Source organism: Metopolophium dirhodum, chromosome 1, assembly GCF_019925205.1.
Source record: "Metopolophium dirhodum isolate CAU chromosome 1, ASM1992520v1, whole genome shotgun sequence".
Classification (NCBI taxonomy): Eukaryota; Metazoa; Arthropoda; class Insecta; order Hemiptera; family Aphididae; genus Metopolophium; species Metopolophium dirhodum.
This window is the reverse complement of record NC_083560.1, coordinates 28,213,273-28,234,394: the sequence shown is the minus strand read 5'-3', so window position 1 is coordinate 28,234,394 and position 21,122 is coordinate 28,213,273. Positions and strand designations below refer to the sequence as shown.

Sequence of the window (21,122 nt, the reverse complement as noted above, 5' to 3'; positions counted from 1 at the left end):
ATAAATTTCGTAACAGTTTATAAATTTGATTTTGAACTATTTGTAGGTATATAACAGTTTGTAAATACAGCTCATTGGGTCTTTTACCATATCACCACCACCGTAATTACGCCCCTGCGTCAACATAATGATTTACCTACTATAATATACGTTTTTCAACCACAATTGCCCTTCCTCACAGACTCTGGGAATTTCGACCTACCCAATGCGCCAACAAGATTTACTTTCCAACCGGAAAAAATGAGAAGCAAAGCATTATTTCAACTACTTATGTTGTAGACAGACACAAAAAATTGGAAAATAAAATTATAACGCAGAGCTTAAAGCGCTAATAGTTTCAAAATAGGTCGTTTCACTCTAATTTTTAAGCTAACGATGCTAATTAATGTGGTCTGTTGATCGTAAATTTGCTACACAAGACGCAGACAATAAAATGCCCATGTGACGTTTCACGTCCGCTGAATTCGTGCTTATGGAGTCAGCGTTTACGAAGTTTCGGACTTTAGTAAAATTTAAATTCCCGCCACATCGGCCAGAAGTACCACATGCAATAGATAACCGTTCTGATTATCACTAAGATAGTAATAATTGTTATCAAATGAATAACAACATAATGTTATTTTATTGTTTGCCGACTTTTGAATCATTCGATTATTAGGTAGGTATTTGAAATTTGAACAGAAATACAGACTCCGTCGTTCAGAGTTGTATTCATACATTTAGTAAAAAATTGCCATGCAAAAGTGTACTCTTTTTAGTAAAACATCCAAAGTATCGCCTCGCCACATTACGTTAATTATCATTAGTAAGTATTATTTTCTAGTTGTACTGATTATATTTCTTAATAATATGAGGCCAGACTAATTTGCTAATTTGTTCACAAAAATAGATTTCCAAAATAGAAAATACAAGTAACTAATGGCTACAAATCTTCTAATTAAATGATTATCCGATTTCTATCTGGTACAGAATCTGCGGTAATTATTTCACAACCAGTGATTATAGACAAGGCTCAGTAAATCATCTAAGAGGTAAATTCATTTAATATGATTCATGTATTAGGTATTTAGATATTTTTAACAACTTGACATTTTCAGAAAATTGTATTTCTTTGACGATGGGTTGAAAGAACATGAACAGACAAACAAAGGATTTGGAGACGTTACAGTTGATGATTTTAATTCACCCAGAAAAGCCTCAGAAACCGAAAAATGTCTAATTCACACATACCTATGTAAGTATATTACTCAAGTCTCTGATTTTAAATGTTTGCCAAAACCAAATGTTACTTAGTAGCTTATCGTTTTTAGTCCACTGTATAAGAGTATGCTTATTATGGTTTTAAAAACTGAAATATATGATGTACCACATACAAGGAATTAAAAAGTCGCGCCAACAAATTTCAGACAATGACTTACTTGTAGATAATTCTGGTGGTTCTGATGTAGCCTTACAATATTGGAGTGAATTATGAAACTCAAAGAGAATATTCTGAGAATATAATTGATAGGATTTTATTTCAAACTATTTTACTGTGCTATTAACTAACATACCCACCTTTTCACGGGACACATTGTATAATATTCTTATCGAAGGCCTCAGCACGTTTAGTCAATATAAATTAATAAATAAACAATTTTAGGTTACAATCTTAAAATATCCATAGCTTGCTTTAAAAGTAAAATACCAATCAAAGTTTAGAGCTTCTCTATGAGGTTCTTTAATAATTATTTTTGTTTTAAGTTTGATTATAATATTATGTTATTTTACTATACTATTAAACCTGACAGTACATAATTGGATCTACTGTCCTCACAATTGCATGTTGCTCGTAGTTCAATGAGAGAAAACAAATGGTGCACTGACATATTTTTAACAAAGTTTAAGTTTTTTATACAATACATTTTGCTTAGCAGGAATCCAATTTCAATAACTCAGAGGGCCTCAATATATTGAAATTGCAAAGAAAATAGGTATACATAACTAGTTTGGACTATAGAGGGATAAGACATTTTAGTGGAATTACATTGAAATCATAACTTTTCTTTAATTACTGTAATTTTAACAAATCTCATACCTAATTGATAAAAATGATGAGAATATACGGTTATCAACTACATTTGTTTTTTGAAACAAAAAGTTATTTTAGAACTCGTCCCGTCACTATTGATCTGATTGTTATGACAATTGAATCTGTATTTTGGTACGTTGCGAGTAAGTGGCAACTTGATACAAATTAAGTTCTATTGAGGTGTGTAAACATGTGAACATTGTGAACAACTAAAATGTCATAAATTACAAGATAATAAGGTTTACACCTTAATTATTGGCATAGGTTAATATGATTTGTTTATTTTCATACAATATTTATTTATTTATTTATTTATTGAATATATTCAACGGGCAATAGCCCTTTACAAAGTATATAATATAACAATATGACAACAATCAAAATATATATAAATTAAGTAGGTAATAAAAATACAAAAATTTAAATAATGTTTTAAAAATTAAAAATAAATGACTAATAATAAATGTATACGACAAGTAACAATATTAAGTAATAATAATAATTAGATAAAATGTGGTTTTTTTAGAAGCAATACAGTATTTAGTTTAAAATTAACACGAGTAGAATTAAAAAAATCAAGATGGTGGGAGATTAAATTGGCTAACCTAAGAGCTCTTGGTAGAAAAGAGAAGGCTCCACTATTAGTTCTATAATGTGGAATAACAAATAAATCTAGATTGCGCGTATAAAGACGAGGAATTCGGAAACCAATCATTGCTAATAATTCAGGACAAAGAACAAAACCATTAATAATGTCAAAAATAAACATTATATCTGTTAGATTCCGTCTCAGAGAAAGACTATCAAGATCCAATGATACCTGAATTGGTATAATTGAGTCTCTGGAGAAAGGAAGATTTAGTTTATATGAAATATTTTTGAGAAACTTGTTTTGAACATTATCAAGTTCAGAGTAAAATGTTGTTAGATTTTGCGACCAAACAAGGGAGCCAAATTCAAGGTTAGATCTAACTAAAGAAGTATAAAGTAATTTTAAGCATCTAGGATTTTTAAATTCTTTAGTATTTCTATTTAAGAAACCTAACATCTTATATGATTTGTTGAGGATTGATTTATGATTCAATTTGAAGCCAAGATCACTATCAAAGTGAATTCCCAAATCTTTGATTGAATTAACTCTTGATAAGGGACACTCATTAATTATATACTGATTCAAAAGAGGATTAGCTCTACGGGTAAAAGAAATTACATTACACTTATTAATATTTAATGGTAAATAATTATTTTTACTCCAAATAACAAACTTATCTAATATTGATTGAAGATTTATTTGATCAGCTACAGAATTTATCTTGCAAAAAATTTTGGCATCATCAGCAAATAATAAAATATGTGCTATGTTAGAGTTATCTAATATATAATGTGGTAAATCATCAATGAAAATTAGAAACAGTAGAGGACCTAAATGGGAACCTTGAGGGACACCAGAAGAGACCTGAAAATTTTGTGATGAGTGAAATGAGATTTTGACGGCTTGAGTTCTATTTGTGAGGTACGAATATAGCCATTTAAGAAAGTTTCCATCTATACCAAATGATTTTAATTTATAATAAAGTAAAATATGATCAACTTTGTCAAAAGCCTTCTGAAAATCAGTGTATATGGTGTCAACTTGAAGACCTTGATCTAAAGCATTAGTTAGAAAATTTTGATACAATAGTAAATTGGTGAAAATCGAGTGCTTCATTAAGAAGCCATGCTGAGCGGGACTAATATAATTTAATAATAAACTGGACAGTTTTTTAGAAATAATAGCTTCAAATACTTTAGGTATAGCAGAAAGTTTAGAGATTGGCCGATAATTACAGATATCATTCTTACTCCCAGATTTATGTATAGGTGTAACAAATGATTTTTTCCAAAAGGTGGGAAAAACACCAGTTGATAAAGAGAGATTAAATAAGTAGTGCAATGGCTTGATTAACAATGAAAAGCATTTTTTTAGGAAAATCGGTGGAATACCATCGGGACCAGTAGATGATTTATCATCAATAGATATTAAATAATCAGCAATTTCATCCTCAGAAATGTACATTGAGTTAATATTTATATCATGCATATTAACATTAAGAGATTCAAGAATATCATCAGGCAATGTATTTTTAGAGTAAACAGAGGAGAAATGATTAGCAAATAATTGAGAGATTTCTTCTATATTATGAGCAGTTGTATTATAAAAAAACATTGACATTAGAATATTGGATTTATTTGATTTGAGAGATTGAATATATTTCCAAAATGATTTTATATTAATATTAATGTTATTTTCAATCTTAAGTATGTAATTTAATTGAAGTTGTTTATATAGTTGTTTACATTCCTTGCGTAAATTAGAAAAAATAGAATAATCAGATAAAGAATTTGAAATTTTATATTTTTTATGCGCTAATTTTTTTAATTTAATAATTTTTCTTAAATTATAATTTGACCAAGAAACGTTATGATCAGTATTAAGATCTAAAGTTATCATTGGAACTAATAAATCAAAAGAATGATTAATTATTTCATGGAATTTCAATATAGCATTTTCTAAATTCAAGGTAGTTATATTATCCATAATATCTATATGAGACAAAAAAGCATGAATGTCATTAAAATTGCAGGAATTAAAATTGAAAATTACAGGAGAAATAGTTTGGAAATTAATATTTGGTGTTGGAAAGTGAGAGATAAATTCTAAAGGTGGATGATATGAATCAATTAAAGGTATTAATGAACAATTAGAGGCATGCATAGAATCAACAGTAGAGTTTGAAAATATCAAGTCTAGAATACCATTGTGACTATTAGTAATGTTATTAACCTGCTTTAAATTTAAGTAATCAATATAAAAATTAACAAGTGTAGTGGATATAGGATTTCTAAATAAAGTATAATCAGTGACTGAAAATTCATTTACATTAAAATCACCAATAATTAAAAAATTTTTAATAGAGTTTTTTAGTAAAAACTTTTCTATTATATCACAATGCTTATTATATAATTCGATTTTGGAGTTTGGTGGGAAATAAACGCAACCTAGAAGTATGTTAATATTATTATAAGAGAATATTACATTTATTCATAACACATATCTTTCAGTTCCCATGTATTGTTGTTTAGTAGATGTGACTTACACTTAATGGTTGTTTCAAGCAATGGTTATTGCCAAATTTTAATGTTAATTACAATATTAAATCTTATTTAAAAAATAATCTGCTCAAAAATGTATATATTTACTTTCCAAATGCACACCTACTAAAAACATTGTATCTCCTATTTTATTATTATTATGTTTATAGATTTTACACACAAATTTCCCGTGTCTTATTCTAAACAATTGGATCAAAAGACATCTCCAGCTGTTATCACACATATAACTTGTGAAGACACGACTATTGTACAAGATTTTTTTGTCAAACGCTTATTCTGTCAAAATGGTTGGCAGGATCTGTGAAAAGGTATATATTGAAGATGTTGCTGATAGGTTGTTAAAAGAAGTTGAGTGGTCTACATACGTACATACACGGTATGTACATTTATTGATCGTAGTCATATAAATTATCAAATTTAATTAAATATGTAAATTATAGGATTACTGGTTGTCAATACTGTTCCCATTCATGGAACTTACCTCTCAACAAGGATAGACAAATTTCTTTGAAAGAAAAGTAAGCAAAACTAATTACCTTCAGTTTTACTCCATCATGTTTTTAAATAAAACTATTTGTCTTTGACTTATTTATAATTATAAGAAAACTTTATTATACAATTGTATAAATAAAATGGCAGATAATAGGTTACTAAGTCACAGTTAAATATTAATCGGCGAATAACGATTTTAGTAATCTTGTGTTAATTTAAAAATATTATTTGTGGGTACTTCAATCTTTTAAAGTGTTTTATTATTTTTGATCTCACAATGATTATTTAAAATGCTATTTTTGGGCTATTTCAATCTACTGTAATACTAGTTTTAGAATAGCTGAATAGGTATTAATTTAATCTTTCCTCAATCAAATTTATTATTCATTTTAAGTGAATGAGAATTTTACTAATTTATAAATATGTAATTTATTATTTTAATTTATAGTTGTTGTAAATATGTTTAGGCCATGGGAGAACACCAAGAGTCAACCAAAAATTGGAGAAATACCCGATTGACAATAATCTTTAGAGCCTATTAACTTGAGAGCTGTGTTGTTATATTTTTAAGCCGTATACTCTAATAATGTACATCATAAAAATGATAATTCCAATTTTAGTAAACAGCAAAAATCATTCTTTTTGGACAATGATACTCTGTATCATAAAATACATTGTGCCAGTTTGATATTGAATAACAGATGTCAGATGAATATATTCAAAATTGTTTATGAAGGTTCCACTGAGGATGCATTTGCCTTTTCTAGTCATCGTGGTGGGAAGGCAACACTTCATCTAATAAACCAGCAGTATTATATTATATTTGATGACTTTGGATACAAAGCAATACATTAAAAAATGTAATATTTGTCAATGTGTCAATCCAGTTACAACACTAAAAGTGATACCTGAACTACACCCAGTTCCTCTACCAAAAAAGGTATATTACTTTTAACTAATAAATTAAAAATTATTAAACTAATTTGTAATAACCTAATAAAATATAATATTTAGGTTTTCAAGCATTTTGGAACCACCTAATTACCTACAGTATGCAGCAGTTGCCATTGATTATTGCAGTAAAAGGTGTGAGGTGTTGCCATTGTCCGAACAAGAGCAACTACTGTAGCTTATTATATTTATGGTGAAATAATAATAATTATTATTTGTTGACATTCCTACCAAAAATTGTGATTAGCGACCAGTGTCAGGAATTTTGTAATAATTGACTGGAACTATTCATAAAGTTAGTTCACCATACTATCCACAAAGATTCAATCGCGCCATTTTAAATTATTTGCTCAATGTATGTTAACTCTTTTTGTATAATAAATATAAAATAATATATTATTAAAACTACAATAATATCAGTTTTAGATATTTTGAAAATAAAATTTAATGGCCTAACGTTTTACAAGGTGTTTTCTTTGCAAACCGGGCGTACTACAAACATAAACTAAATATTCGTCATTTTTTTTATTATTCCAAAGAGAGCCACTACTTCTAGTTGACTTCAAACTTTCCCAAATGAGGATAGTAGTATAATCGAGGACAATATTTTTACCGGAGAATTCAACAAAAACAAGTTTTAAGAAACTTTGCAGAGTAGTCTATCAATGAGAGGAATGTCATATTTATACTATTTTTTTATAATTACAACATAATTAATATTTTGATATAAGAAAAAAAATATTTAATATAATATAAAAGTCTCATAGTAGGGTTAGTATATATATTGTCCTCCCCACATATATTATTTATTTATATTAATTTATTATTAAAACTAATTTCGAGGTCAGTTCCAAAATAGATTTGTTAAATAATCGTTAGAAGTTTTAATATAAATTAAAATATTAGGTCTTCTGTTGTTTATATTTTGTATAATTTTTATATCTTAGATAGTATAAGTTAGTAATGGCTTTTATAGGAATTGGTTGTTAGTATCTTTCAGAAGGTATTTTTAAATTGTTACTCTTTTTTGTATTATTATAAAAGCCAAAAACTTAAAACCAAAAAAAAAAACATAAGAACTTACACAATTTTTGAGAGATACCTATTATTATAACACAATAGGTAGTCCAAATTTAAATTAATTAATCCTAATTTTCACAACACGCTATGTATTATAAAATTATGGTGACAGTAATTTAATATTTTGATGATGTAGGTACACAAATAATTATTAAATTTTTTAAATGTTTAGGTAGAGAACAGTTGCAATCATATTTAAAACAAAACAGAATAGAAAATGTATGTAAATATTAATTATTCCAAATAAGTATTTACAAGTATACAACCATTGATAAAACCTATAACTGATTGTAATAGAAGTTTGCGGTACTGATACCGAAATAATTGCCGCTGCTATTTATTTTAAAACTTCAGTATATATATTTAGTAGTCTGACACACACTTAGTGGCTTTTTAAGAATATTAATTAAAAAGGTAACCCAAAACTTGGAGAAAAATGTTTGTATCTAATATACCAAAATAACACACACTATGAAGTAGACACAGATGTAATTGAAAGTATTGAAACGTAACGTAACGATATCGTCGTTCGAGATTTTTAAGATTTAAATTTTACTCTGAATTTTGATCGTCCATGCTGTAAAATGTTAAAGCAAACCTTTGGGAATTTTTAACTAAAAAACACGGCTCAAAAATGTCATCGCAATATCTAGATATCTAGATATCTCTACGTAATTGTATAATATTTTATTATTGACTACATGGATTTTTAAAAGGAAGGAGCTAATAAATAACAATATTATCTTTGTAGTTCATAATGTAGTTCATTCATTAATATTATTAGATACACTATGTTGTCATTTTTTCCCCATTTATTCATCCATAATATATTAATTAATAAGTTGCATATAATATGTCACACATAAATTAACTGAATAAAAAAAATAACAGTTATATGAATTGAAATGCCATAGGTAGTTATTTTAAAAAAATGGTTAACCTATTCAAATTTGTATTATCACTATCAGTTTTAAAACGTTGATTTACACAGCCGCCAAAAAAAAAAAAAAAAAATGAAAAATTTGTTATAGACGCGGCAGGAAAGTACAGCGTTCTGTGGATTTATAAAAACGTAAAATTGCAAACTTCTAAAATAATGATTTGCGCAAATTTGTTATTGCACCATCGGTCTTGACTTGTTAAAATACATGTTTCAAAAAAAAAAAAAAAAATCAATTGGTAGCTATTTCCCCAGTAATTTTCTTGAACGTAAAGAAAAACTACCTAATAAACCATTTTATGTATCTGGAATTTTTTATATTTGCAAATAAGCAAATTAAAATTTACACTAGGTGAAGTTATATTTTTTTCAAAGTTAACTTTTAACTTAACTTAATTTTTCTAAAATAACTTAACTTAATTAAAATTAGTTAGCTTGCCCAGCCTTGGCTGGTACTATACCTAATCCCTAATTAGGTACAGTATGTGACAGCCAGCAGGGGCACGATCCCGTGTTTATTAAGATTAAGATTTAACAAAGATAACGATGAAAGTGTAACGTACCATTTATATTGAAACCATTTATATATATTAGGTTATTTATAACCTAATAATATAGGTAGGTAAAACTACTAATACAGCTTACCGGTTTTTTTTTTTATAAATTTCGTAACAGTTTATAAATTTGATTTTGAACTATTTGTAGGTATATAACAGTTTGTAAATACAGCTCATTGGGTCTTTTACCATATCACCACCACCGTAATTACGCCCCTGCGTCAACATAATGATTTACCTACTATAATATACGTTTTTCAACCACAATTGCCCTTCCTCACAGACTCTGGGAATTTCGACTTACCCAATGCGCCAACAAGATTTACTTTCCAACCGGAAAAAATGAGAAGCAAAGCATTATATCAACTATTTATGTTGTAGATAGACACAAAAAATTGGAAAATAAAATTATTACGCAGAGCTTAAAGCTCTAATAGTTTCAAAATAGGTCGTTTCACTCTAATTTTTAAGCTAACGATGCTAATTAATGTGGTCTGTTGATCGTAAATTTGCTACACAAGACGCAGACAATAAAATGCCCATGTGACGTTTCACGTCAGCTGAATTCGTGCTTATGGAGTCAGCGTTTACGAAGTTTCGGACTTTAGTAAAATTTAAATTCCCGCCACATCGGCCAGAAGTACCACATGCAATAGATAACCGTTCTGATTATCACTAAGATAGTAATAATTGTTATCAAATGAATAACAACATAATGTTATTTTATTGTTCGCCGACTTTTGAATCATTCGATTATTTGGTAGGTATTTGAAATTTCAACAGAAATACAACTCCGTTCATACGTTTTAATTTCACTGAATGTTTGTATTAGTATTTTCAAAGACACGATACAATTTTGAAAATAATTTGACTCTTTTCGAGCTATTTACAGCATTGTTAGTTTTTAATTTTTTTTGTTTTTTTTCTATAATTATCAATAAAATTGTATTTGTTGGGTAAAAAGCGTGAAAATTTAATATAAGGCTCCTGATATATCGTTCTAATAGCAGTTGAAAAATATTAAAAATACACGGGCACAATTTTTATTTATAAGAATTTAATGTTCAAATTTTGACAAAATTTATCAAATTCATTATTTATTAATTATTTTGTAGTTAAAAATGTATAAAATGTTTAACTGTTATGGCTAAGGATTGAAAATTTAAATCAAGGCTCCACGTAAATAGGTTATATATAAATTACTTTATTCACAATAATATCATCAAATATACTTGGTAATATCATAGGCTGACTGGCCGTTTTCGATCAGAATCGTTTTTCTTATACAATGATATTATATCATTGAATTCAAATTTAACACCATCCATTACAGTAACCCACTTGTAACCTACTGTAAATCAGAGCGACATCCACTTATCCAACTTTTTTTATTTTAACAGTTTCAGGACAAGTGACAATTTACAACAGTATATAAAATAACAAATAATAATAAATTTCCTAAACATAATATTGACACTGACGTTTTTTGTTATGATCAATGTAGGTATAGGTAATCCAGTAATGAGTAATGACAATAAATATACCTTGTATATGATATGAAATAATAGTAATAGTATCTTACAATTTTATTATATTAAATACGGGGACGGAGTGACAGAGCGGACTAAGACGTCGACTGCAACACGCACCGTAGCCGGTTCGAACCTGGGCCTCGGGTGGCATTTCTCTTGACTGTATGACATAAGCGCCAACGGTACAAAAATGACCTATCATTTGCGCCAAAATGAATATATTATTATATAGGTAGTTATTTAAAAATGTCTATAATATATGTCCCTCAAGCCATAAGTACTACTGTTGGGTAGTTCCTTAAAATCATGTTAACTCACGTTAAAATCATATAAACACCGCATATATACCTATTGTAAAAAACCTTACAGATTGTATATTTTCTAAATAAATTTTTTTTTAAAAAAAGTAAAGTAACGTGATACAAACAATGTCGAGTAACGTGAATGTAATTTAAATAAAAATATTTAATGTAACGAGTAACATAATTTTATAACTTTTCAAATGTAATTTACTCAATGCTGCAGTTATATGAATATGTTTAGTGTTTACTTACATGACCGTACCTATTTATTTTACTTAATCTATTCATAAAGGTTGACAAACTTATGAGTAATTTTATATTACATTATCAAATCTTAGATTTAAAAAGAAAAATTTTTATGAATTCTCAACTCAAAATAGTTTGCTAATTTTCGTGATTTTTCTGTATTTTGTCAAAATTTGAACTTTAAATGCTTATAAATAAAAACTGTGACTGAGGATTTTTAATTTTTTTATCTGCCTTTGAAATAATAACCTAGGCGCATTCTATTAAATTTTCAAGCTTTTTTACTCAACAGATAAAATTTAATTGATATTTATAGAAAAAAAAACTAAAAAATTTAAAACTGACAATGTCCGTAAACAGCTCAAAAAGAGTCAAAATATTTTGTAAATGTTATGGTGTATAGAAAATGCTAATATAAACATTCAGTCAAAATTTCATGTCCCTACGGTCATTTGTTTTAGAGTTACACCAAAAACCAAATCTATATTCTCGAAAACAGATTTTGCGTAAAAATTCCCGTTTTTCCTTAATTTTTCTTTTGTTTTTCACGTCGCTTGTGAAAACTACTGGGAAATTTTTATTTTTGACCTCCCAAAGTACCAACTAGATTCACTTTCCTATCAGAAAAGTTACTATTGAAGAAAATCCAAGCACTTTTACTTTTTTTTTTTTCCGGTTAAATCGATGACCGGAGGAGGAACCGCGTTAGCATTACTTCCCCTAAAGCATTACTTCCCCTAAAGCATAACAAGCACTTTTACTGTCCTAAAAGGTGATGATGGACACAAAAAAAAAAAAACACACACATCATTGTAAAATCAATACATTCATCGCTTCGCTCAGAATCTAAAAAAAAAATATGTTATATGTATACATATAAATATAATTTTATAAAAATAAATATCAATAATAAATTATATTATGTATACAAATAATTAATATAAATTTAATAAATCGGTTGATTCTGATTTTATAAAAAAATTTCAATAATAAATTATAATATCTATACAAATAAATATAAATTTAATAAATCAGTTAATAGCGATTTTATAAAATGATTTCAATAATAAATTATAATATCTATACAAATAAATATCAATTTAATAAGTCAGTTGATTGCGAATTTATAATATGTTATAACACAAAAGTTTTGTGACAAGACTGCTTGCACGCACTGACATGACGTGATGATCCATCGTAATCAGATGATATATTTGTCAATTAAACGTTTGGATTTGTGATTAAACGTTTGGAGTTTTTAAACGATATAGTTCTAAATTTAATATCTCTTATTTAATATCTATTAACCGTTGCACACAGGTTTTGTCACCTACAATACGATTTTGCGAGAGAGAGACCGCCATAACCCACCCGGGCATGGCAGATACCTGCAGGTGCCCACTTGAAAATTCTGCCAAACTAAAACACACGTGATTACCAAGCTACAGTATCCTCCCCTAAAAAGAAACAAACAAACAGCTAATAGCAATGGTTGCCGGGCTGAATGATCAATAAAAATAAAATAAAAAATAAAAATATATATTATGTATGCATATTGTATTTATTTATAAATATTTAAGTATCATAGGTAGTATAGGTACCTACTATACTGTATACAAGTTAACGTTACGATTTACGAGTATATAAGTGTACCTATATATATATAAGTACCTATGATAAAAAAATTAAAATTATTTTACACGAAATAGAATTATTGAATTTTCTTCAATAAAATTTACTTAGTTTTATTTTTAAACAAACATTGGACAATGCAAACATATAGTTATATACAATTATTATAATAAAATGCTCGAAAATAATAAATAATAAATTGTTTTTTTCTTTTCGTTCACGTTGACGGTCTCCCACCAACCATCGATGTGCTGCAATTATTGTATATACGGTATTCCTATGTATTATATTATTAGAGTATAGACAATTTACACGTTTCGAACATAATACTATTTTTTAACGGTGTAATCTATAATATTTTATGTTATTTAATACAAACGGACCGTTCTTCATAATTTCCGGCCGATGGTTTAGAGGTTGAGTTCGCGGAGTTTTACATGGTTGTCCAGCACCTCGGTGAACCATTTCCGCTTGACTGGCTCGGCGAGGAACGCGGACACGACCTTGAGGTGCAGCCCGACCACCGACTGCTCGTTCATTAGCGCGACGATTTCGGCGAACAGCTCAGGTCGGTTCTTGAGCGCGTACAGGCTGATATACGTGTGGCCCAGCTTGGACTCGACCTGTAGGTTGGTGTCGACCCATTTCTCCACCGCGTCCAACCCGACGCTCGTCACACGTCCCTGGTATTCGGTGTACAGTGGCGACAGCAACAACGTCGTGTCCGATTCCGAACAGTTGTTGAGCACGCATTTGTAGAACTTGTCGTAGAACACCGGAAGGTACACCAACACCTATACGCGGAACAGCGACACCGTATAATATGTGGTTATGAGTTATATTATACCGAGTGATCCGTTTTACGTATATGACTCTCATTATTTTAAAATACTATTACGTTTTACTATATTATTTTTCATATAATTTGAAGTCGTTGAAAAAAACATTTTTCTAAAAAAATAAACGTTTTACTAATTTTAATTTTTTGGAGTATTTTGATTGATAATAATTAAATTTTGTAGGAGTCTGGAGTAGTCTATGAGTTATAAGTACTTTAAGCGGAGTGGAATGGTACAGGGATACCCCTGGCCAAAATACTGATCCATTACTCCGTTCACTAAAACATTAAGTACTTATAAGTTATAACTAATAAACTATTTGTTCAAAATTCGATTTTTATAGACAGGAAATCGAAATACTCCGAATAATATTCTGTTTTAGAATATGAAATTAAAAACGTATATTGTTTTTCAGAAAGTGTAAGAAACTAAAATATATATATCGATAAAAATTATATTTTTTTTCCAAAAATATAATTAGTTATGTAAATTATTTGTATTATATTAATGTAAATATTTTCAAACACTTAAGTGTTTTTCTGTAACAATGTATGCCTTACGTTAAACGGATATCCATATATACAGTATACACATAATAATACTTAGGCATGTCGATAGCTATATTAAAATCAACCTCCGGACAAAATATACTAATATGTATTAAAAAATATAAAATAATAAATCATAGTATTAAAAGTTTTATTAACATTTGAATTACATTTCTACATAGTCCACGTTTAATTCTAATTTCTGTGCACTTTTTTGTACGAGATTTTCTATTCCTTTGAGAATGGTGTAACCGGTGTCCCGACTCCCGAACCATTGGTTCACTCCGTTTAAAAGATCCTCATTGTTTTTTTCGATTAACAGTTTCAACTTTGGAAATGGCACATACATGATACGTAGATGCAGGGTCGGCTCCAGAGACACGGTTAGTAGGGGGTCTAGTCATAATTTTCAGAAAATGTCTATGGTTTTTTTTTTTTTTGTAATTCTGTTTTTAACAGTATAAAATTGTTTAGAAATATAGCTTGGGGAAGCCGCGGCCCCTAGGCCCCCCTGGAGCCGCCGCTGCGTAGATGAGCATTACAAAACAAAGTGCAGAGGAATGCTTATGAAAGGCGTTTAAATGTTTAAAACACACAGCCAACACACTGCTGCACGCAAACCATTATTAACTAAGGATGAGTAATGAGTTTAATTGGGGTCCTAAAGTCCCGATTTGGCACAGAGTGACTATCAACTTTTATCCGAAAGAATAAATCGTCAACCGAATCACAATATTATACTTTGATAACCTGCTGAACGGAGTAAACCAATCACCAATGGCTCGGGACACTTGCGACACCATTCTTTAGGAAAAATATAGATATTAGATAATATGGACAATTTGTACTATGACACAAAAAGTGTATGGAATTGAACGACGACTATAAAGAAAAATAATTGACCTAAATGTTAGTAAAATAATTTTTGTTTTCTATATTTATTAAAAAATATATTCTGTCCCATCTCTGGAGGTTAATTTTGAGATCGTCCTCGTTTTCGCACTGTCAGTACAATAAGCCAATAAGGCCACAACTCGAAATTTATGATTTTTATGTCCATGGTGACTATAAATTCGTAATTTTTTTCTCTATTTTTCAGTAGTAGCGCCAATTTAAAATTATAATATTATTTTGTTATAATAATAATTTAATATACAAATTGTTATAATTCAATGATAATATTATTAATAATAATCAAACATTCAAGAGACTGATGTTGTTGATTTTATAAACTAAATATCATATTATGCTATTATTTTATTTTTCCGTTTAAGTGTTTTTCAATCAACATAAACTTATTTTATAATATTATTGCATTAATAAAATGATAATTTTTAACACTTCATATATTTTGTTTACGGCCAAAATAATATTAAAATCAATTCAAAAGGTAGTACAATAAAGTAGTATTTATTTAGCCATGGCAAAATTTGAAATTTTGTTTTTTCAAGTTGAAATCACACAAAAGTAAAGCTATTTACAAGGATAAAAATCACTTGATTATAATCACGACAACATTATAAATATGTATCTACCCTTCTCATTATTTTTTTGTGTGATGAAAAAATTGTCATTTTATTCTAAACTTTCATATTGATTTCCTGGTCATTTTGAGTTATGGCCTTATTCTACTGACAATATATACCTGGCTATACCTGGAAAACAGTATCTCCTAATGTGTATTCATCAATATAATGTGATCCATGCTCTGTAATAAAATCCGTCACCAAGGATTCTATACCAATGGACATACATTTAAATTTGTCGGATATTGATGATTTTAGTTCTGCAACTTGTGTAAAGTTATCAAATGTTTTAATACGTTTCACCGGTCGCCTATAAGACACAATTACGAATTTTTGTCCGAATCCCATTGCTATATCAGGCACACCAAAACGTTCAGATACCATATGTCGTGATCTACTTGTTGTCAACAGTTTCCATGGTTTATCGGTTAGATCAACTTGAAAGCCATCAAAATATACGTCGAATAGGCAGTCCAAATCGGGACAAAACGTGATGTTTAGTAGATTTGTATGGTTTTTGGTCACATTTAAAACTTCACTGAAAAAAAAAAATAATAATTTATATTAATTACCTATTACAAAAAGATTTGGAAAATACTCGATAAATAAAAAAAAAGAGTAAAACCTATGTCGAAATTAATATGGTAAATTATATGATATTTGTAAATACGCAAAATGCAATAATATGTGTTCCGATTTTTCAGTTATTTACACACGGAAAAAATTATTTGGTTATAGTATTTATTTTTTTCCGTGTATTATGACATTTTGGTATTTTATGATTCATAATCCTATAATATTTATTTATAATGTATACTGCAGGCTCGTACAAATATTTAACCATAGACTAAATAAACTAAACTAATTGACTAAACTAACCAAAAGAATGGTAGTTTTATAAAATAATGTTCTAATTTCTTATCGCTAGCTTTATGTCTATAGTTATAGTGGTTATTCAACTATTAATAGTCCAGAGGTCTTCGAAGTTCAAACCACAGCCGGCAGACCACATAATGTAGCTAACTATTTGAGTGGGCTGCTTAATCATATTACATTGATACCTACTGTATATATATATATATATATTATAAAATATATATGCTCATAAAAACACGAAGCCTGCAGCATGTATTCAATTCACTGTACCTACATAGTACATGGTAATAAAAAAACAAAATTTTTAGAAAATATAAGTAGATATGATATAATATATAATAATATATTATATACAATCTATACATGTAGGAAAAATTATCAATACTGATCTGTGGCACACGGCCTATACAAACTAACAGTCCGAGGTAAAAAAAATCCTAGGAAAAAAAAGTCCGGTACATATAATTATTTTTTAGTAAATGGACTGTGGTGGCCATATTACATTATTATATAATCTACATTTATCACATTTATATTATATTAAAATATAATAATTCACGGACGACACAATATTAACATTGAAAAATAAAATATATAATAATGTGTTGTGTGTGTGTGCGTGTGTGAGCTGTTCGGTGGCGGAGTGGTGGTACACGGAGCTTATCAATATTATTCGTATATTATAATGACTAATGAGTAAGTATAATTTCTACGAATTTATAACAAAATATAAATACAAATGGTTATTATTATTAATAATATTTAAATTTTAAATAAAATATAGTTGGAAGAATAATATTGAACAAATATTCGGTGTTAAATGAAATGAAGATGTAAATGTAATGTTTCACTAATGTTCAAATTTTAACATATAATAATGAAAATGTAACTTTATGAAGAATTTTTTTTTTTTTTTAATATTCCATCAATTCCTATTTGTGAAATATTGCGTTTGATTAACCACATTAATCACCTGCGGTACCTATGTTTAATGACTTGGTGTCAAGGTTTTATAGTAGCATTATTTTTATTTTAAATTTTCATGACATATAAAATCATCAAATTACCTACATATATTTTTGTAAGCAATCAAATTGACGCTTATTTCGTCATTTTTTTTCTCTCCCTTTGTCATTTTTATTGTATAATTTTTATAGAGAATATAATATAATATACTAATATATATATATATTAATGAGTGCTTTCAAATCATATCCCTAAATTATATTTCTAAATGAATGTAATTCCAATACATAATATAAAAGTAAACTTAAAAAAACACTTATGACAACTATAAGTACTATGTTTATAACTATTGACTAAAGTCAAGGTAAAAATGTATTTGTGTATATAGGTACTACCACAGTTCATCGCCCAAAATTCACGATAAATATATCGTGAATTTAACTTATAGGCTCCAAATGGCTAACATTATAATTTATATTAATTTAACTACCTACTAATTATACGACCCTATATAGTACCATTTTTTTTAGTTTAGTACTCTTACTAATAGGTTTAGTTATTAGTAGGTTTAAAATGCGTACATACCTATATTTAAAATGTATAAAAAGAATTTGATGATACGTTCAATATTTAAAAATTTTTTTTATAAATAATAAGTTTATTAGAAATCATATAATAGGTATTAACTATTTTCCAGTTTCCTATTATAATTTCAACGAATACATTTTTTGGTTTAGTCTATAAGTATTACAATTACTACATAGTATAGGTATTACTATTTATTATTGACGACTATTTTTAAATATAGGTTATTATGATCCTGTTAGTAGTATCATTGATTGTGGATACTATGTAGGTTGTATGATCTATAATCAATGGTATAATACCTATACAGAAGAAATAAAACTTATTTTTATACAATCCAATTGTTTTAGATCGATGTCATCATAATTTAGAATCCCAAATAAGACTAAAATTGAAATTTTATTTCATTTTTTATTCAAACAAGTGAGTGGTATTTTTTTCTACTTATTGTGTCGTAAATGGACGTACCCATGTACGGTTCCTAATTCTAATTTTATCACGTTACGCTTTGACGTTAGAGTTTATCTTAACAGTTATTCTATGGACAATTAATAACCAATACATTGTACGATTTGCACTAGATCGTTGTATAGCGATAGCGTTATTAATTATTATTATTACTATCATAAAGGTGTGTGTGTGCGTGATGCGTTTACACCAGCACAGCCTTTAATAATTAATGTATTATAATATGTATTGTAAGGTGTATTATAGCTATAGCACTGAGTTTTCATTATGTTAGCGTTCAACAAAATTACAATTGAAACATTTTATTATTAAACAACAACTATTTGGCTGATATTTTTGACTAGGTGAAGGCAATGCACTAATAGACTACTAATAGTCATGTTGAACGCGATTTTTTTACAATACCTATGGACAAAATGTCTTTGGTTGGATCTTAGATTTACAAATGTACAATATTTTGTAAAATTATCAAAAATAACGTTAAATTGATAACTCGGCCGGTTTATCTTGGCACTCGGCAACCGTTACGATTTTATAAAAACAGTAGTCAGAAAACTATATTTTTCAATATATAATATAACGGTTGCCGAGTGCTAAGATGAACTAGATGAGTGTTATACTTTGGAATCCAACTATTTATTTTGTTTAAAAACTGAAACTTTAATATTAAAATGCTAAGATTTTGAACTTTGAAATACCTACCTAAAACATAAATTGTTCATATTTATTACTCCTGAAAAATGAACACACATTATATAACGTCATTACCTAACGAATTGCCTACTCACTTTTGATTATTGATTTGAAGAGCTATTTTTTAAAAAATGTTATCAACAAAATAGGTGATTTCAAATTAATTTTGTATAAATATATCTTAATTAAGTTCAATAGCAAGTAGTTACCCAAAGATTATTCTATTGCCACTATTTTCAGCCCAAAATGTAAAAAAATAAAACAACAAAATGATTGAACTTTTGGAAAATTTTTTTCTGTCGTTGTGATTATAAATTTGTTGTGATTACTTATAGGCTTAGTAAAATATTATTTTTAAGCACACTCACGTGAAACGATCGGCCCCGTCGATTATGTCGTGGGTGACCGACTCCTTGGTGTTGGACACGTCGCCGTACAGCACGTCGCCGATAATACCGAATCGCTGGAGCAAGTCCACGCTGCGACCGATGTCCACGTTGGCGGCCGCGTCCACGCAGACAGCCGCCCTCAGCGCAAGCATCAGGATCGCCGCGACGGCCAACGCGTCCATTATTGCGGTCGTCGGATCCGTGAAGTGTAGACACCGGGTGAGTGGTGACGTTACGTACAGTTCTCCGATATTGCCAAAGGTGTGAAAGTTAGTGAAAATAATTAACAGTGGCAAGTTAAGTTAATTCAATTAAATTGCCTTCAATTAAGTTAAAAGTTAACAAAAAAAAAATTTAATTAGATAAGTTTAAAGTTATTAAGAGGCGGAATAAACTGTAAGGATTTGGCGATGAACAGAGACGGCTGGAGAATTGGTTGTGAGATGGTCATAGCGGCCAAATAACCCAAAAGAAAGAAGAAGAAAGAAAGTTAAAAGTTTAGATAGAAAATACAATTAACTTATCTCAGTTAAAAAAAAGTTGATTTTTTTCAAGGTACAATATTTTTAAGTCACAAACTGTCTAGTATTTTGTTATACACAAACATTTACCAAGATGTTTAACACTGTGTAAAAAATTAGATTATTATAACATATAATTCGAAAATAAATAACCAAAATCGAAAAAGAGTCGACGAATCAGTATTGTCTAGTTGATTATAGATGACTCGAATAAAAAATTCAAATAAAAAAACAATTAACTAGTAAAGTTAAACGTTAAAAAAAATGTATTTTTAACTTAACTTTGACTTTTTAACAAGTTAATGCCCACCTTTGGATATTGCCGTGTTCAGCAACCTGAAGTAGTATTGACGGCGCCGTCCATCGCGTCCGGTCGTTGCGGCAGCTTAATATAAGTGATGGGCGCAACCGACTAGTTTTGACTATCGATTGTCTATCGATAGTTTGAAAAACTACATAGTGAAATGAATGAATTAATTAATTATTGATAGTATTAATTGATAATTGATAAGCGCTTACTGTGTGCAATGTGGTTCAAAATTTCAAATGTTCGTCGTCCGAGCGATGGTAAAAAAAAATTTCGATAGTTCGATAGTTTTTCTCGATGGTCGATTATTATTGGTCATTAAACCAAAATTATTCGATAGTTTTATAAAACAATCGAATAATTAGATGGTTTTCACTCGGTTGCGCCCATCACTAAATTTATCATATACAATAAAAACGATGTACCGTGTGTTCGGATTTTGCGGGAC

At 28.6% G+C, this 21,122-nt stretch overlaps 1 protein-coding gene and 1 long non-coding RNA gene across 2 annotated transcripts; one reads left to right on the top strand and one right to left on the bottom strand.

The window, feature by feature from the left end:
* The first annotated feature begins 638 nt into the window (after positions 1-638).
* LOC132936351 (uncharacterized) lies at positions 639-7,114 on the top strand. The gene is made up of 7 exons (XR_009663444.1): positions 639-805; positions 890-1,031; positions 1,098-1,234; positions 5,374-5,600; positions 5,665-5,742; positions 6,184-6,656; positions 6,731-7,114. It is a non-coding gene; the product is annotated as an uncharacterized LOC132936351 (long non-coding RNA).
* Positions 7,115-13,017: 5,903 nt separating this feature from the next.
* LOC132936504 (torso-like protein) lies at positions 13,018-20,082 on the bottom strand. The gene is made up of 3 exons (XM_061003239.1): positions 19,826-20,082; positions 15,999-16,407; positions 13,018-13,750 (listed from the first exon to the last, which is right to left on the bottom strand). Exons 1-3 carry the CDS (start codon positions 20,026-20,028, stop codon positions 13,367-13,369), a joined length of 996 nt encoding a protein of 331 aa, XP_060859222.1. The 5' UTR covers positions 20,029-20,082; the 3' UTR covers positions 13,018-13,366.
* Between the last annotated feature and the right edge of the window lie 1,040 nt (positions 20,083-21,122).